At 40.5% G+C, this 16344-nt stretch overlaps 2 protein-coding genes across 4 annotated transcripts in view; one reads left to right on the top strand and one right to left on the bottom strand.

Moving 5' to 3' along the window:
• The window catches only part of LOC108893926 (replication protein A 70 kDa DNA-binding subunit), a 35652-nt gene extending 32710 nt beyond the window's left edge, over window positions 1-2942 (bottom strand). Inside the window, exons 1-6 of one of the 2 annotated variants that reach the window (XM_018692401.2) lie at window positions 2807-2942; window positions 2253-2300; window positions 1821-1899; window positions 1474-1582; window positions 1279-1370; window positions 1096-1188 (exon numbers count right to left, since the gene is read on the bottom strand). In XM_018692401.2, the coding sequence (XP_018547917.1) occupies window positions 1096-1188; window positions 1279-1370; window positions 1474-1582; window positions 1821-1899; window positions 2253-2300; window positions 2807-2839 (454 nt within the window). In that variant the 5' untranslated portion in view covers window positions 2840-2942. The remainder of the gene's footprint in view (window positions 1-1095; window positions 1189-1278; window positions 1371-1473; window positions 1583-1820; window positions 1900-2252; window positions 2301-2806) is intronic. The other variant, XM_018692402.2, reaches the window with a different exon arrangement.
• Window positions 2943-3451: 509 nt separating this feature from the next.
• On the top strand, window positions 3452-8837 carry smyd4 (SET and MYND domain containing 4). 2 transcript variants are annotated; one of them, XM_018692646.2, is made up of 10 exons: window positions 3452-3677; window positions 3934-4078; window positions 4458-4547; window positions 4832-5849; window positions 6527-6775; window positions 7110-7306; window positions 7430-7535; window positions 7641-7757; window positions 8285-8408; window positions 8640-8837. In XM_018692646.2, the coding sequence occupies exons 1-10, from the start codon at window positions 3541-3543 to the stop codon at window positions 8761-8763; spliced, it is 2307 nt and encodes a 768-aa protein (XP_018548162.1). In that variant the 5' UTR covers window positions 3452-3540; the 3' UTR covers window positions 8764-8837. The 2 variants fall into 2 exon arrangements, with proteins under 2 accessions (XP_018548162.1, XP_018548161.1); XM_018692645.2 differs by having other exon boundaries at window positions 7388-7535.
• The last annotated feature ends 7507 nt before the right edge of the window (window positions 8838-16344 follow it).

The following is a 16344-nucleotide window of genomic DNA, read 5'->3' as shown; positions in this document are numbered from 1 at the left end:
GAGATTGAAAACTGAACAACAAAGACTCTGTTGGTTCCAAATCATGGCTGCAGAACAACAGTACTGAGGAGAAAAAGCAGTGAGAGGACTGCAAATCATTCATCAGTACCCTTCCTTCAAAGGCTACATGGCTCCCTCTGTTGGCAAGATGTGAGTTGGCAAGACGAGAGTGTATTCAGATTTTCTCTAAAATTTCAGGAGCAAAACTCAACAATCTAACCAACTCCAAAAATGTCCTACTCTTACTCTGAATGTACCATTCAGCTCTTACCAAAGTGTAATACACCTGATAATGACTGGTGTAAGCAATCAACAAAACACTCATGTTAAGATGTGACATTAAAGTATGAACTGATGATTACTTTGATGGTGTTCAATTAGTTATTACTTGAAAATTATCACTACTACTTCCCTGACTTCATATTATTATTATTCATGAATATGGTTTGGTCTTCTATTAATGCGACATTTCAATAGCTGCTTGTGCATGATTCTGTGACCTCTAGTCGACGAAACTCTATTTAAGCTGTGTAAGGCCATAATGATCTAACTGCTAAATTAATAAATAAGAACTTGTTTATATTTGTGAGGTATTTAATTACTGTAATCTGTTTAGCAAATAAGTAGTATTAATCTATGTGGCATGTAATATCTACAAACACAGAGCTTGAGGGCTTCTGGGAGCTTTGCTTTGTTGTGTATAAAACTGATTTATATAGACATCTCTGCCTTATATGCAAAAGCAAAGCATCCACATATATTTTATGTACTGCTGTCAATATTCCATATATGCTTCTGGTTTAAAAAGCACAGGCCAGAGATTTTTAAAAACTACATGACTGACAGCTATACCCAACTCTGTGTCTGTCTGCATTGTGTTTTATCTGCATCAGCTTCATGCTGCTCACTTGTAAATGGAAAGCAAAGGTTTCATGGTTGTATATTCTTGGAATATCTGGAATGTAATCAGTAAATTTGTGCTTGGGGAATACAAGTGAAATTCATCCAATTTGTTGGCTGTCTAAATTTTTCAGAAAACAAGTGGTCTTTCTACTCAGGATGCATCATAAACAAAATCTTTGTCATGATACTCACCGCTGTTGTTCTTATAGGAGGGTCCAGGTACTGCAGCTGATGGAGGAGATCCTGAGACAGAGGAGCTTGAGACCGAAGTCTGTGGAGTCTTATCTGCAAAATTGAATAAAGAGCATAACTGACCTGCAGAAACTTCTATTAGTGTTTCTACCTTCATGCATGCACTTTTTAAAAGAGTCGTACCATCTGTATTATATGGAGTGGGATTTCCAATCTTCCCTCCAGTTTCCTCAGCTGACTGCAATATCTCCATGCCCATCACAACCACCACATGCCTGGAACACAAGAAGTGGGAGAAAGTAAAAAATAAAGCCAATGGGGGATTGTATGCAGCAAATAGGAAGAGAGGAAAAAAGGAAACAAACAAGGAACACACACCTGCCATCTGACAATGTGTTGGTGACAGTCTTCTTCAACATACACATACAGTTTGGTACAAGGAGGTTCTCTTCTACCAGATCATTTAACTGGGTGGCCAGGAGGAAGGCTGCACACACAAACACATCCAAACCAAATATATTCATGAACGTCTTGGCGACATCGGTGCTTGGTTATCTTCTGAGCTGCAAATTTTCCTGAGCATTACTGCTGTATTTTATAATTCATTAATTCAACCCTTGTTGGACAACCAGAGTTTGTCTGTCAGTCTGCTGCCAACACACCACAGACCTATCAGTACCTTTGCACACAGTACAAAAATTTTCTGGTAACTGCAAGATACTTACAAGACAAATAGTGCTGACCATCACTCATCATAAGCCGGAACCTGGGTGGACCTGATGCAGTAGGGATTGTACGCATGCTCTGATAAACACAGAGAGAAGGAAGGATTTTACAAGCAAAAAACTCTGTAAAATCTCAGGATCATCATGCTTGATACTAGACATCTGACAGATCCACAAAAACTTAGTATAATTCCTTCAGCCTCCCTGTGGACATAGGACAACAATAGTGCAACATTACCAATAATATATGCATATATTACACTGTGTGAGCACACAATTGTTTATAGTGTGATACTTAATTTCCATTTTCTTTTCTTTTTTTAATAATTTTGCCTTTACATATTTGATAGCGGCAGTGCAGATAAAGGGCATTCAGTACAAGACAGCAGTCCCTTTAATGTTTTTAGTTGGACTAGAGCAAAATTAACTTACCAGCAGCTGCAGCACGGGATTTTGCACCTCTGAGCCTTTGTACAGGGCCTAAATAACAAAACATTTTCACTCATCAGTACTTACTGCTTGGCTTCATTCTGCCCCATCACATTACCATGCTGCTAATGCAAAGTCACAGTCTAACATCATTGGAAATTATTTAAGTGGCTATTCTTCTGTACCGCTCCTAGCAGGTTAACATTAGTTTATAACCTAAACAGACATTCATCAACTCTGCACCCCAGATGTTTGAGAAAAAGTGGCCAGCTGTCAAGATTTTATTCTAACTACTCAGACACAACATTGTTCTGGGACAATATTTTAAGATAAGGGTAAAACATACATTCATGTAATCACCACACATAGACAGAAACTGTTCAAAAACTTGTTTAAACGTGTAAGGAGTCTCAGCTGTAGCTACAGCTGACTCTTTAAATCTCTCTAGCTGAGAGTTAGCATGCAGCAGCTAGTAGCGCTACACTGCTAAAAATCAGTCTGACGACATCGAGTAAAGAGAAAAAAATTAAATCAGTTAGATTAATGCTTATACTTACTTCAATCGCCCCATGTGTGAGTGTTGCACTCATATCTCCCCGGTAAAGTTGCTCTCAAAGCCAGCAGACTTCTGCGTTTTTCTTGCTAGCACAAAGCACAAGTACGGAACTTCTCGCGAGAGAAGCGAGACAAACGATACTTTTGTAATGAAAAGGCAGTCGAGACTACACCGGATATAAAACCTTTATACCTTCAAATTAAAGGAATCAATTTGACCACGATATTATATGGCAGACATGATGGCACAGCACTCGTACGACCAACCTCACAGTAAAAGCTTCATTGCAAATTTGTGCATTTTCTCTTCTAATCATCACTACAGATGCTTGAGTTTACTTGTAGTTCAATTTTTTGTACAGGCGGGACAGTATATGCATTAAAAGTAGTGGAGCAATAACCTCACCCTAGACAGTGGTGTAAGTAATTTGTAGTAACTGTAACTTGTTTTGCTAGTAATGGTTAGAATACTCATTTACATCAATGTGAGTACATTTGAGAGACAACACAAAGCATTTAAATGGGTTTTATTTGCCAGAGAAGGACATTTTTCTGAACTCTCATTTATGGTGTTTAGGCGCTACAGGTTTTATTTTGAAGGTTAATACCGGAAACTCTCTTTAAGTTCAAGCTGACTTGACAGCGGTGTCGTCACTGCCCCAATGTGGCATGGAACGGAATCAAAATAAACCCAGAGCTATCCTCGGGTGTACATCAGGTTTCCTCTTTGCACTTCATGATGGATCTCCCGTGCGTCCAGTGGCAGGATCACGTTGCACAGAAATGGACCGGACTCAGCTCCGAGTTAAAGGAGCGTTTTACGTCCCTTCGTGAAATAGATGATGTTTTTAAATGTGCTTTAACTCTGACAACGTGAGTAGCTAGCTAACTCCTGTAGGCAGGTACTCGTGGAGTAAAAATATCTGTCTGATCCACTATTCTATTATTCACTTGTCCAAAGCATTGACTGTTGTCCAAGTGTGGAAATCCCATGATAAATTCAGTCTAACTCGTCAATAAACCACAACTTCCCTGATAATTTTTGCAAGGGAAAATTTTTGAACAAGGCACTGGTTTAGTTGTTGTTTCCTCTGTATAGTTTTTAATCATATGTATCTCTGTTTTCCAGCCAAGATGATCTGGATTTTCTGCAGACAGTCTCTGCAGGACACTCAGTACAGAAGGATGCAGAGCAAGCAGCCAAATGCAGGGAGAGGGGTAACTCTAGCTTCAAGACCAGAGACTACACTGCAGCCACTCTGCACTATTCACAGGTGAAGTGAAAACAATTTTCTGTGGTTTAATGGGAGTCTAAGCCAGAAAACAGAAAATTCAATCCACCACAGTCCAAGATTGGATTGCATTAAGAATACCACTGAGCTTTTCATCATGTCAATCTACACCATATAATACAAAAACAAAATTAAATACTATTTGTGTAAACTGGTTAAAAATCAGATGTTTTTATTTTGTGAGCAGTAGTCTAAAAACACTGCATGGATCTAAGTGCGCGCAGATCTTTTTCTATTATTGTGAGCAGTAGTCTAAAAATGCATTTGGGATTCAAATAGCAGTTTTCCTTAAACATGACATGCCTCCCAAATTCAATTATTGTGCATCATTACTCAGCTTCTTTGTCTTCTGTCATGACAGGGCATATGTTTTGCTCCCCAAAGTTCGGAGCAGCTGTCTCTGTGTTATGCCAACCGCTCTGCTGCACTCTACCATCTGCAGCACTACGAGGTGAGATGGTACCATCCTCAACAACTCAATAATGAAGCAGTGTGGTAATTATAGTATCATTAAAACCTGTTTAAACCAGTTCTGCTTCTTATTTGTTGACTGGAAATGTTCCTGTGAATGTTGTGTGATCGATTTGAACAGCACTCGACTGAAGGAATCATTTTTCTATTACGTGTAAACAGTACCTTCATATGCTTAACATGTTAAAACTAATGCAGTCTATATTCTGCTCACAAGCTTGGATTTTGTGTTGGCTCACACTCTCGTATTTCTGTCTCCCTCAGGAATCCCTTGACGACATTGAGGAAGCCTTGAAGAATGGCTACCCCTCTCACCTTCTACACAAACTGGAGGACCGTCGCACACAGTGTCTCAAACACCTCTCTGGAGGTCAAAAGGGAAAAGAGGATCATCACAGTCCTGCCTCAAAGAATCATAAAGGTCCAGACACAGTAAAAGCACCATCTGTTGGCCCTCTCGCATATGGGATTTGTCCTCAGGCTACTGTTGGCTACAGCCCGGAGAAAGGTCGACACCTGGTGGCTGTAGAGAGAATAGCAGCTGGGGAGGTGATCCTCACTGACAGACCGTACAGCTGTGTCCTCATACCAGGGATGGGGGAGGTGAAAGGGAAGAGAGGAAGGCTGGATGCTGAGAGAGGAGTGTTTGGAATAGAGCACAGGTGCTGTCACAGGTGTTTGACTGAAACTCTGTGTCCTGTGCCATGTGAGGGGTGTAGTTACAGTCGATACTGTTCAACTGGCTGCCAGCGGGACGCCTGGGAGGAACATCACCGCTGGGAATGTCCTCTGGGAACAGATCTGATGGTGATGGGTGTGATGTCACAGCTGGCTCTGAGGGTAACGCTAAAGGCGGGGTTAAAAAACATCCAAATGGCCAGGGAACCAATCAGAGATGAGCACAGAAAGTCAGAGCAGAGCTGTGTAAAGAGGGAGTCCAGTACACGTCCTACAAATAAACCCGATCCTTCTGCTTCATATTACGGTGACTCCTACCTGAGCGTGTTTCACTTGCTGCACCACCTGAATCGCCACAGCCCTGGTCTGCGTTTCCTGAGTGCTGTCACCGTAGCAACACTCTACCTGAAGCTCAGCAAGGTTGGACCTCCCCCTGCATCTTGGGCTCTCAGTGGGCCCTCAGGGCGGAACAAGCAATCACCAGATGAAGAGGGAGGAAATGCAGATTGGAGCACAGAGCTCTGGCTGCTGGGAAGTGCAGTTCTGAGGCACTTCCTGCAGCTTAGGTGTAACGCCCAGGCGATCATCAAGGTGCAAGATACAGGTAACTCTCATACGGATTTCATGCAGGGTTATCTACCTTGTCTAAAATATAGTTGTGTCGCAATAAACAATTACAACTGTGTGTCAAAGTGAGAAACATGAGAGCAGTTTGTTCTCTCTTAATCATGAGGTTGTATTAGTGTAGAGGTTAAGTGAATCACACACCTAAAGACGATCCACAGGCATACAAGTATTTTCAGAGGAAGTTTTGGAGCAGTATGACTGTGCAAAATCATAAATCTTTTTTCCTCTAGCCCTATAATATGATCATAGTTATCCAACCTCATCTTTTTAAAATTAGGTTTTTTTTCAGTTGTTCTGCAAGAGCAGTTATTTTCATCATCCATTATTCTGCCATTTATTTTCTTTATTAATCAATTCATCATTTGACCTGTAAAATGTCAGAAAATACCAGTCCAAAGGTATTCTCTCTATTATCATCAGAAGACTAAGAAAACCACAAACTTGGACATTTCAAGAGTTACAACTAGTGAATTTGGGGCTTCTTTGCTTATCTTTTAATAGTATATATAAATTGTTGTTCTCTGCTAACTCTGCTGTAACTGTATCCACATTTATAGTGTGGTACAACCCACCACAGAAGAATAATAATTGCATTTTCAGCAGTGAATTTCCTTGAGTCACACACTTTACTTTGTGGTTTTTTGCATCTCACAGGAGCAGAGAACTCACCAGTGCAGTCCAGCAGGGAAATCCGCATCGCTTCAGCAATATTCCCAACTCTCAGTCTTCTGAATCACTCCTGCTGTCCTAACACCAGCCTGGTGTTTAGCAGTGGAATTACTGTTGATCCTTCAGACTTCAGTGAGAGTGTAGCTGAGGACAGAGGCACAGCCCGCGGAGTCACGGTAACTGTCAGAGCAGCCAAAGGTATCGCTGCAGGACAAGACATCCTGCACTGCTATGGTAAGAAAATGATTATGACCATTTGTATGAATCAGAATCACTTTGATTTGAGAATAGTAGGTGCATTAGAAAACTGTCAGGTTAGATACAGATTTTAAAACACAATAGTGGTAGGCAGAGAACAGAGAATGTATTTGAATGAAGAGAATGTATGTGGTTATATATATAGTTAACTCTAAAATATCAAGGAATTCTGCAGTATTACAGCACTCTCTACTGAAATTATCACCTCATTGTTTCCAATTTGATGTGTGGTTCTATAACCATCTTATCATCTTGTTGATCTTGATTTATGTATAAGTTCTGCTGCTTACCCTTATCATCTCTCCTTCAGGTCCTCACAGCAGTAGGATGGTGACCCAAGAACGCCAGCAACTCCTGCAGGAACAATACTATTTCCTGTGTCAGTGCAAAGCCTGCACCCAGACCCAGGAGGAGGAAGGTGCAGAGGGCAGACAGCAGCCGTCGGGTGTTGGAGGCAGTCAACATGAGTCTGGACTCCTGTGTGGCAAGTGCAAAGGACCTCTTAAAGTACGTATTCATTTTTGCTATTGTGGATTTTTTTAGTTGACATTTTCATCTGAATCAACAAGCCATTCATACGATTTTCAGAGAAGCAGTGTGGACAAAGGAACAGGATTTGTGTGTTCACAGTCATCCTGTGGTCATTGCATATCTTCATCTGAAGTGAGCCACAGGCTGCAGGAGATCAGAGTCAACCTGGAGAAGGCTGTGGACCTCATGGAGAGAGAGAGGCCAGGTGAGAAACAATACCACATTTCAAATGCTCTACAGTATGTAGATACACTAATGTATCATTGTGGTTTGTCACGTCATGTTATTGTCCTGCTCCACCTTCCCTCAGATGAGGCTCTGAGACTGCTGAACAGGGCTCAAAGTCAGCCTGGACTAATCCTTGCAGAGACACATCCTCTACAAGGGGAGCTGGCTGATGCCATGGCCAGAGCATGTGCTACAATGGGTGAGAAAAATAAGTTTTTGTGTGGTTCATACAACCTTACCCTCACTGACAGAGTTGGGGGTTATGTTTTTTAGGCTTAACACACTCAAATTGTGAGTGCTATAGATGGCTCAGTCAGGTTGAGTTGAGTACAGCTGATTTTTCAGCAAGACATCTACAAATATGTTGTATCAAACAGGAGAGAGGACCAAAAGGAACTGATGATTTCTCTCACAACAATTTAACATTGACAGTAGTGGTCTTTCACTAAATCTTGAACAGCATCAAGCAACAACATTAACTTTGACTTTTCAGGGCATATAAAAATATTTCTGCCGGTGGCAGTAGTGTAGCAGTTGAGGGCCTCTTTTTAGGTCAGAAATAACCACTGTGACACATTCTCCAATACCAAGTACAGTATCAGACTTGGAGCTACTAATAGCTTCTAACAGCTACTGAACATCTATAAGGATGATTGGCCATGTGGTACTGTGATAATCAGCTAAAATGCTTTTTCTGTCATCCTCTAATTGTTTTGTTTCTTGTAGGTGACTGGAATAATGCGGCCTCCCATCTGGAGCGAAGTGCTCTAGCTATTACCTCCCAGTACGGAGATGACAGTATTGAGCTGGGTCGACAGCTCTTCAAATTAGCTCAGTTACACTTCAATGGGTGAGTAAGTTGTACAGACAGTGAAGTAATCTTTTTTTCATTGTCTGATGTGAAATGTGTAGTCAAACTGCAGCTGTCCAAGTAATTGCAATAACTTGAGACGTTAAGTTTAATGAGATGAAAACTATACATGAGTCTACAACTTTACAATATCAAAACTTCCACTATTTTATTATTTTGACTGATCAGTAGAAATAACAGCTCTGTGTCTTCCTCCTCTCCTTCTCCCAGTGGTGCCAGAGGCCCAGCCCTCTCTGTCATCCCCAAGGTCAGACGACTCCTCTGCCTTCACTGTGGCCCTCACTGCTATGAACTACAGGAGCTGCAAGCCATGGAGGACTGTCTACGAGGGTAGTCTTAAAGAATCACAAGTTTTACAATATAATTATAGTTTTGTACTCAGTGAAACTGAATAAAACTGTGAAATTATCTGAATGTGCACTTTTCCTTTGTTCCTTTTATTCACAGTCTATGCTCCCACAAGCTTATCCATTACTGTGTATATGCAAAATATAGATAAATACTTCATACTGATAAACATTTTAGTGTACGTGTACTGTTTTAGAAGTGACATGTGATTCTGCACAGCTACCAAATGGCCACCGGTATACATACAGTTCACTGTGGCTCTCTGACCCCTTGGTGTCAGAATGTATCCATCAATAATTTCAATTTCATGCTTCAGTGGTAGTCCTGCAGTGTGAGGCAACTCATCCACCTGGTGCTCCCAGGTTAAATGCATGTCTCTGATTGAAACTGAAGTGCATGTGTGCGTTCCTCTCTTTCCGCTCTTTTTGTTTGAAGCCTGTCAAGAAATGGTTTAAACAAGTTAATCAGTCTATACAATCTGCAAATACCCTCAGCTACTACATACACCTGCAGTACAGGTAGCCTTTTGACCTTTAGGTGGCAGCAGTTATCCACTGACAAATTCAATTTCATGCTTGGATGGCTGGAAAGCAAGATGTAGCTGTGGCTCTTGAACCTAGAGTAGCTATCCATCCCGTGCCCTCCAAGACCTCTGTACCTTCATTTTAAAAGTCTACGTGAGCCAGCATCATGTTGTGCTTGTAATCAGTTATTATTAATATGTAACTGGTGGATAAGGTATAAATGCTAGTGTGCCACATAAACAGCTAAATAATAAGGGGTCAAAATCAGAGTAAGCTCTGCTGTTGAGGTTCATTAGTTTTCAGAGACGAGGGAAGGCTCATGTAGAGCATAGACAATAAAATCACGATCACAGCTTGAACTCCAGAGGCATCTGCCAGTTAGACATCACCGGCATCTGGAGGGCAGCCAATCTGACAGACGCGGGTACACGCATACAGAACGTCAAGGTCAAGACAAAAAGACTTGTAAGCAGGTGGTAAAATCAGCTGAGGAGCGACATAACGGTGAACTCAGAAGGCGCGAAAGGGGGCAGGTTCCTGCTGATTGCCTCAATGACAAGGTCACTGCAGGTCCAGGACCATAAAATGAATTAATAAAAAAATTAAAAAGTAAATCCACTGAAGAATTGTTGAAGCTAAACTGAGGTCAACTGTAAATAAAAAGAGTGTGACACAGGCATTCAGAGTTATTTTCATCATCTATTAATCTCCTGCTTATTTTCTCAATAAATCATTTGGGCTGTAAAACATCTGAAGTAAAAAAAAAAACAAAACATGTCCATCACAATATCCTAGAAGCCAAGGTGAAATCAACTGTCAACAACCCCAAAATATCCAATTTACTATAAATCGAGACACATTTGAGAACCTGGGACCATCATATGTTTGGCATTTTGAAAAATGACTTAAATGATTACTGATTACCAAAATATTTGTCCATTAATTTCTTTTGATTGATTAATTGCATCTGTAACTGGAAATATTGAAAACTTGTCACCACCATCTTAAGAACACATAATATCAAAGGCAAATATATTGTTTTACGATCAGTCCTGCAAACAGAAATTTGTATCATCAAAATCAATCTTCTCATCTTATTTGGTAATATTACTAATATTATATGTTTTACATTTTGTCATACAACAGATATCCAAACTAGCTGACTTGAATGAATCTTAAAACACCTCATGTTCAGTAATATGTGTTTTTTGAGAACAAAACTACGCAAAGTGCACAGAACATACTTCAGCTTGCTGTATTATAAAGTTGAAGTGATTCAAAGTTGGTATAAATCAGAGAATTAACTGATTGAATCACACTGATGTAGAGTCTGTTGTAACTCCACAAATAATTAATTTCAATCAGTTCAAATGAACTTGATACAGCTAATTTCGCTCCCTCTTCCTGAGCATTTCCCTTTTAGTACAGTTTGTCCTCTAATGAGCCACTGAATATTAACATAATGTTAATATATGACAGAAAATGTAGTCTTACAGTGGGAGAGCCACTAATGCAGCTTAAAATCTACAAATGTAGTGTTAGAGATAAGAGTGCTCATAGACATAAAGTGATACAGCACACAATAGATGTTCACTAATGCAGCTTAACAAACCCTAAATGTAGAGATAGTGATGACAAACTTGTAATAGCAATCCTCTAAATATCCAGAGATACTCCTCTATGTCTGACAAATTAAAATGGACAAATTTCTCAGGTTCCCATTGTTGTGTTTGTGCTTACACTCCGTATGTCTTTGGCAAATTCTGTACAACTCTACTTAATCTATGTCTTCTGTGCTATTTGCTTGTTTGTTTGTTTTTCCTGTATTTGTAAGTTTAGCCATGTGTGCTTCTAGAGAGCAAAATTGAGCTCATGTTCTGAAGTAGTCACACGAGTAAAATAAGATTGTGAAACAGGGAGGGACAAGAAGGATGAGAGAGACAAACACAGCCAGCATGAATAAGTCTGCAGACATCTCCTCGCTGCTCTGGTATCAGATCACAGGTTCCTTATTTGACTGTCCAGTGCCATTTGAGGCCATTTCCAGTGACTGTGATCTTAGTCTTATCAGATGTCTTTCTATACATAATGCAATCAAAACTGGCCAGACCGCAAACAAAAAGCTGTCGTGTGTGTATTCTGTAACAAGGCCTGCGTCAATATCTGTAACACAGACCGACCAAGTTACTAACAGGTGAGTTGGCCTGACTCAGCTCGTCTCCTGTAAGCTGCTGGTCATCAGCATTACAAACGCCCCTGCATGAATTATACAGACTTCCGTTACCATAACGACGACCTCTGACCTTCAGTCCGAAGGTGTGGCTGGAATGGTAAAGTGAAAGAAAAGACCAACACCCGGACTGTGAAGTCTACACCTAGCACACATTTTAAACACTTGGTAGTGCCATCAATCAGTGGTAAACAAAGTACTTAGATCTTTTACTTAAGTAAAAGTAACAATAACACAGTGTAGAAATACACAAGTGTTAGATGTCAGGCATTGGTAAATTAGTACAAAGGTACTGGCATCAAAATATACTTAAAAATACTTATTATGCTTAATGGCCCATTTCAGAAAGATCAAACTGGAAAACACAGCCCAAATGCATCATCATATGCGTCATATTTATGTCGCCTCAGTAGTTTTGAGTTGTTATTGTTTTTTGGTTTGGTCATAATGTCTTTGCATATTACACAGAAAGTATCCAGCTGTCCTCTCCTGTCACCACTCATCCATCAACCTGCACTTTAAATTCTCCCTGCAGACCCCTTTGTGGGGTCTCATGTTAACCTTTATAGGACAAAACATCCCCTCTTACCACCATCCTCCCATCCTGATAGTTACATGAGCCCCTCACTCCTCACTCTGGGAGCTCCGACCCCCTCAAACTCTCCAATGTCTGCTTCTGCCTTTAAGTGGATTTGTTCCTTTAGCCGGTCTCCTCCTACGCTCCATCTTTCAGCCCCTCTCTCCACAGCGGACGACATCTGATACATGATGCAGATGATGGTAATGTGGCTGGTGCTCATGTAAAAATAAAATTGCCATCACTCTCTTACACAGGCAAGGTTATTACCAACTATTATGCAAATGGATGACAGTAAATCACAGTCACTCACGACTGAATGTTAAGCACAGTGATGTATTTAAAACAGTTTGGAAAGACTCAGTTGCTCTTGATTTCTGACGGAGTAAAAATAGAAACATTCATTAGTATTTTTCGCTTGCACTTGCAGGCTACAATTTCTACATCCAAATCATTAATAGGAAGAGAGAGAAAGGGCTTGTAGGTTGAATGAGAATCACAATCTATGTGTTTGAGGGCAGGTGTAATTTCAGCTGCGGAAAGAGGGGCTTGCTAAATTTGGCACATGTGCGTGAGAGGCGTGTACACTACTGGACAAGGTGAGGGTCAGCTTGCCGACAGACCCACCGGCAATCACTCTCCTAAAACAGTCTGTTCACCTTGCTGGAATGCAGTCACACACCTATGACTAAGCAGCTCCAAACATACAAGGTTAGGGTTTGACTGGCACTCCACCTTCCTGCATTTTTTAACTCTGGGGATGGCAATGTCGGTCTGTCAGCTGGTAGGTCGGTGGGTCTGTCCGCCACTTTGGTCCAGGCTGAAATAATCTTACCAACTGTTGGATGCATTGCCATGACCCCAGTGATCCTCTCACTTTTGCCAGTTGTACCACTGGCAGGTCAGAGTTTTCATTTATGAACTTATGAACTGATCACGGTACATATTTCACCTGCTTAGCATTAGCACATTAGCATAGTTGTTGTGAACATGACAGGATCATATTTGTTCTTGAGTTCCTGAAGTTAAGTTTGACATTCACATCAGCTAGTTCTTGCAATTTAAACCCTCAACAATTTTACACTTTACATGAGTGAGGTTTGTATTTAATTGGTTTTATCGTCATCACATTATCTTCCATGCTGAGAGCTGTTGCTGAAAAACTCTACAGAGAAATTCATTCTCCCATCTCCTGACTAGTGTCTGCTCTCTTCTTATGGTGTTCCAGATATGAAAGCTGAATATTGCTGACATTATTCATCCCACTCTAGGGAACAATAACATAGGTGACATACTTTGAACCTCAAAAAGCAAATAAAAAATATTGAGGAGAAAGTCGCCCTTGGGGAAATTTATTTATTTACTTAGTTTATATTCTGTGGCGTCAGCATTCCACTCTGCCTTCTGGGGAGATAAATGTGTTAACTGAAGAATAAAAGACTTTCAACTCTTTTTTAAAATTTTTTCATAACTGCCGTAAAAGTGAACTCATCTGACAATTCAGTAGTAATATAAGGCAGAAGTGGATATTTTCTTCTCTTTTGTGTGTGTTTGATGAAGCAGTAGTTTGCCAGAGCTCACATAAAACTGTAGAGCTATCTTGTCGACCAGCCATAGGGGTGAAAGCTAAGAATAGGTCCCTCTCTCTCTTTTCTCCAGATAAAAATAATGACCTCCCCTGTTTAATTTGCTCCACCATAATAAATGTAAGATAATCTCCTCCTCCTCCTCGCCCATCTATCCACACCTCCTTTTCTCTGCAAATGTCCCGCTCTGTTCTCAGCCATAATGGCACAAGTATTTTCAGCACTGTGGTGAGAAGTGGATGGATGATGAAGACATTTACCCCTATGATTGCTTATGCTTCTCATTCATCAGTTATCCCTCCCTGTAATGTAATGTGATCCTTTATTGCTCTCTGTAGGAAAATTTCCTTGTAACTTTCTCCCAGCAAAAGAAAAGTGCAGGATCAGCTGCTGAACAGGTAGAGATTTTGTATTCAAGGATACCATTAGGGACAATGCTTGGTGGTCCTCCAGTAAATAACTGGTTTCTCAGCCACAATTATTTCCATAAACTCACACGTCAACATCAGCAAACAAGCACACATCTGCAACACCTCATTGTTAATTTCTGTACTGTATGAGTCCAGACAAGTTTGACCAGCTGGTGGAAGAATTACTCAGACCTTTTACTTAAGCACCAATGCAGCAAATGAAACTTTATTATAAAAATCCTTCATTCAAAATCCTATTCATTTAAAAGTACATAAGTATTTATGGCTGATATGACATTATGAGATGCACTACTGATGCATCAGTGTGTGAGCAGTGTTTAATTATTGTTGCCATGGTCAAGGTGGTTTTAACTACTTTATATGCAGCTGGCAGTTCAGTGGTTTCAAACCTAGGGGTAGGTCACAAGATGAAGCTGAGAGGTTTCTGAGGCAGGAAGGAAGAAGAAACAAAGTTAAACCACATACTGTAAAGGCGTATTTTTATTTTTGGGACTTTGTTCTTATCTTTGTTTTGTTTTTGGTTAATTAAAACTGAGAAATTTAGAAAGAAAATGCCAAACAAGCCAAAAAGGATGGGAACCACTACACTTATTATATATTCATTATATTTGAAATACAAAGTAACTAGTACTTACAGCTGTCAAGTTAATGCAGTGAAGTAAAAAGGACAATAATTCCTATGAAATGTAAAGGAGTAGAAGTTTTTGTAGGGGGAACTGGAAATACTCAAGTGAAGCATAAAATACCACAAATTGTATTTCAGTACAGTTCTCGAGCACATGCACCTAGTTGATTGCCACCACTGTCTGGTTGTACTAACTTTTCCTAACTACCTTTTTTCACCACACACAGTCCTGGAGTTCTCACATCGCACATCACTCAGCAGCTAAAAATACATTAATTATTGAATAAATGAGAGGCGAGAGCACTAGACTCGTGGCTGTCGTCGTCTATCTCCTCAGTGTCCCGCTGTCCTGGCTGCAGAGCAGATCAGCAGTGGTTTGCCCTGGAAAGTTCACCCTGACTATGGGTATGGTGATGAACGGTCTAGCTGCTGATGGATGGAGGGTACAGCTACTCTGATTGCCTGGCACTGCCAAACATAAATATCGTCTCTTGCTTTGCCCCCTCAGGACAGCCTGTCAGTGCCAAGGTTTACTGAAAAATGTTGAGGAAGTGATGTCAGGCTGGCTAGACCACAATCAGCATGTAAATGTACATATTTTACTATATTTGGATAGGCTAGTGTTGGTATTTAACAATTAGGTAACCAAAGTTTCAACAACATTGCCACTTGATTATCTGATGACCTCTACAAACTGTGGAAACCCAAACTCTTGACTTTAACAAGACCCAAATCCAAACCCTGACCCTGATCTGTGCTAATCTTCACCCTGGTCTTAAACTTAAACTAGACATCAAATACCTGTCGAACGCTTGTCACAGTGTAATATCCCCTCAAAGCAGACAGATTTTACCGACACCTTATGACCTTATGGTGGTTTATAAGCTGAGCATCAGCAGGACCATGCTATGAGGGACTGAGCACATTTCGTAACAAAAAAGTAAGAAAACATGCTTTGTAGTATCATTATAGTATCAAACATTTTATCAGTGTAGTGGCACTGAAACAGGATCACCCAGCAGTGGAGCTGATTAACCCCTTCTAACAGGACTGGCACCAAGCCAGTGTCTTGCCCTGACTAAGGCAGTTGGTTCACTTTCCAAGGTGTCACTGATACACTTCACCCTTCAGCAGGAGTGCCTTAACTGCCGTGGGGGCCTCAGTCAATGACAGCCAGAAGGACAAACAGCGGTCACCTGAACATCAGATATCAACCGTTTTGTAATACAATCTAAATAGAGACATTGTGAGCCAAGTATCCATATCGTTTGTTTGTTACGTGATCGTTAGAAATTTAATGTTCTTTATGGAGCAAGAAGGGACGTAAACCAATCCAACCAAAGACTGGAGGAGTCGATGCAAACTGTGTGAAACTAGAGGACTTCAGGGAGTTACACAAAGTCACTAATATCTGTTTATGTGTGTGTCACCTCTTATCACTCTTGCATCCCTGATCATACTTATTTGCATTCAAATCCTCAAATCCCATGTGTATATTGGTGACTAGATAAACAACATGAACGCACAAAACAGTAGTTGTGGGTATTTGAGGAAACTACAAAAATATTTTTGACAAAGCAATGTCATAATAACC

This window comes from Lates calcarifer, linkage group LG20, assembly GCF_001640805.2.
Source record: "Lates calcarifer isolate ASB-BC8 linkage group LG20, TLL_Latcal_v3, whole genome shotgun sequence".
In the NCBI taxonomy this organism is placed as follows: Eukaryota; Metazoa; Chordata; class Actinopteri; family Centropomidae; genus Lates; species Lates calcarifer.
The sequence above is the reverse complement of the archived record's forward strand: the minus strand, read 5'-3'. Positions and strand labels throughout refer to the sequence as shown.

Bases quoted from the DNA above. Each gene is read 5' to 3' on its own strand.
- smyd4 (XM_018692645.2), top strand. From the start codon at position 3,541: ATGATGGATCTCCCGTGCGTCCAGTGGCAGGATCACGTTGCACAGAAA. The intron at 4,548-4,831 runs GTGAGATGGTAC...TGTCTCCCTCAG, and splicing joins ACCATCTGCAGCACTACGAG to GAATCCCTTGACGACATTGA. The intron at 7,307-7,387 runs GTACGTATTCAT...TACGATTTTCAG, and splicing joins AGTGCAAAGGACCTCTTAAA to AGAAGCAGTGTGGACAAAGG.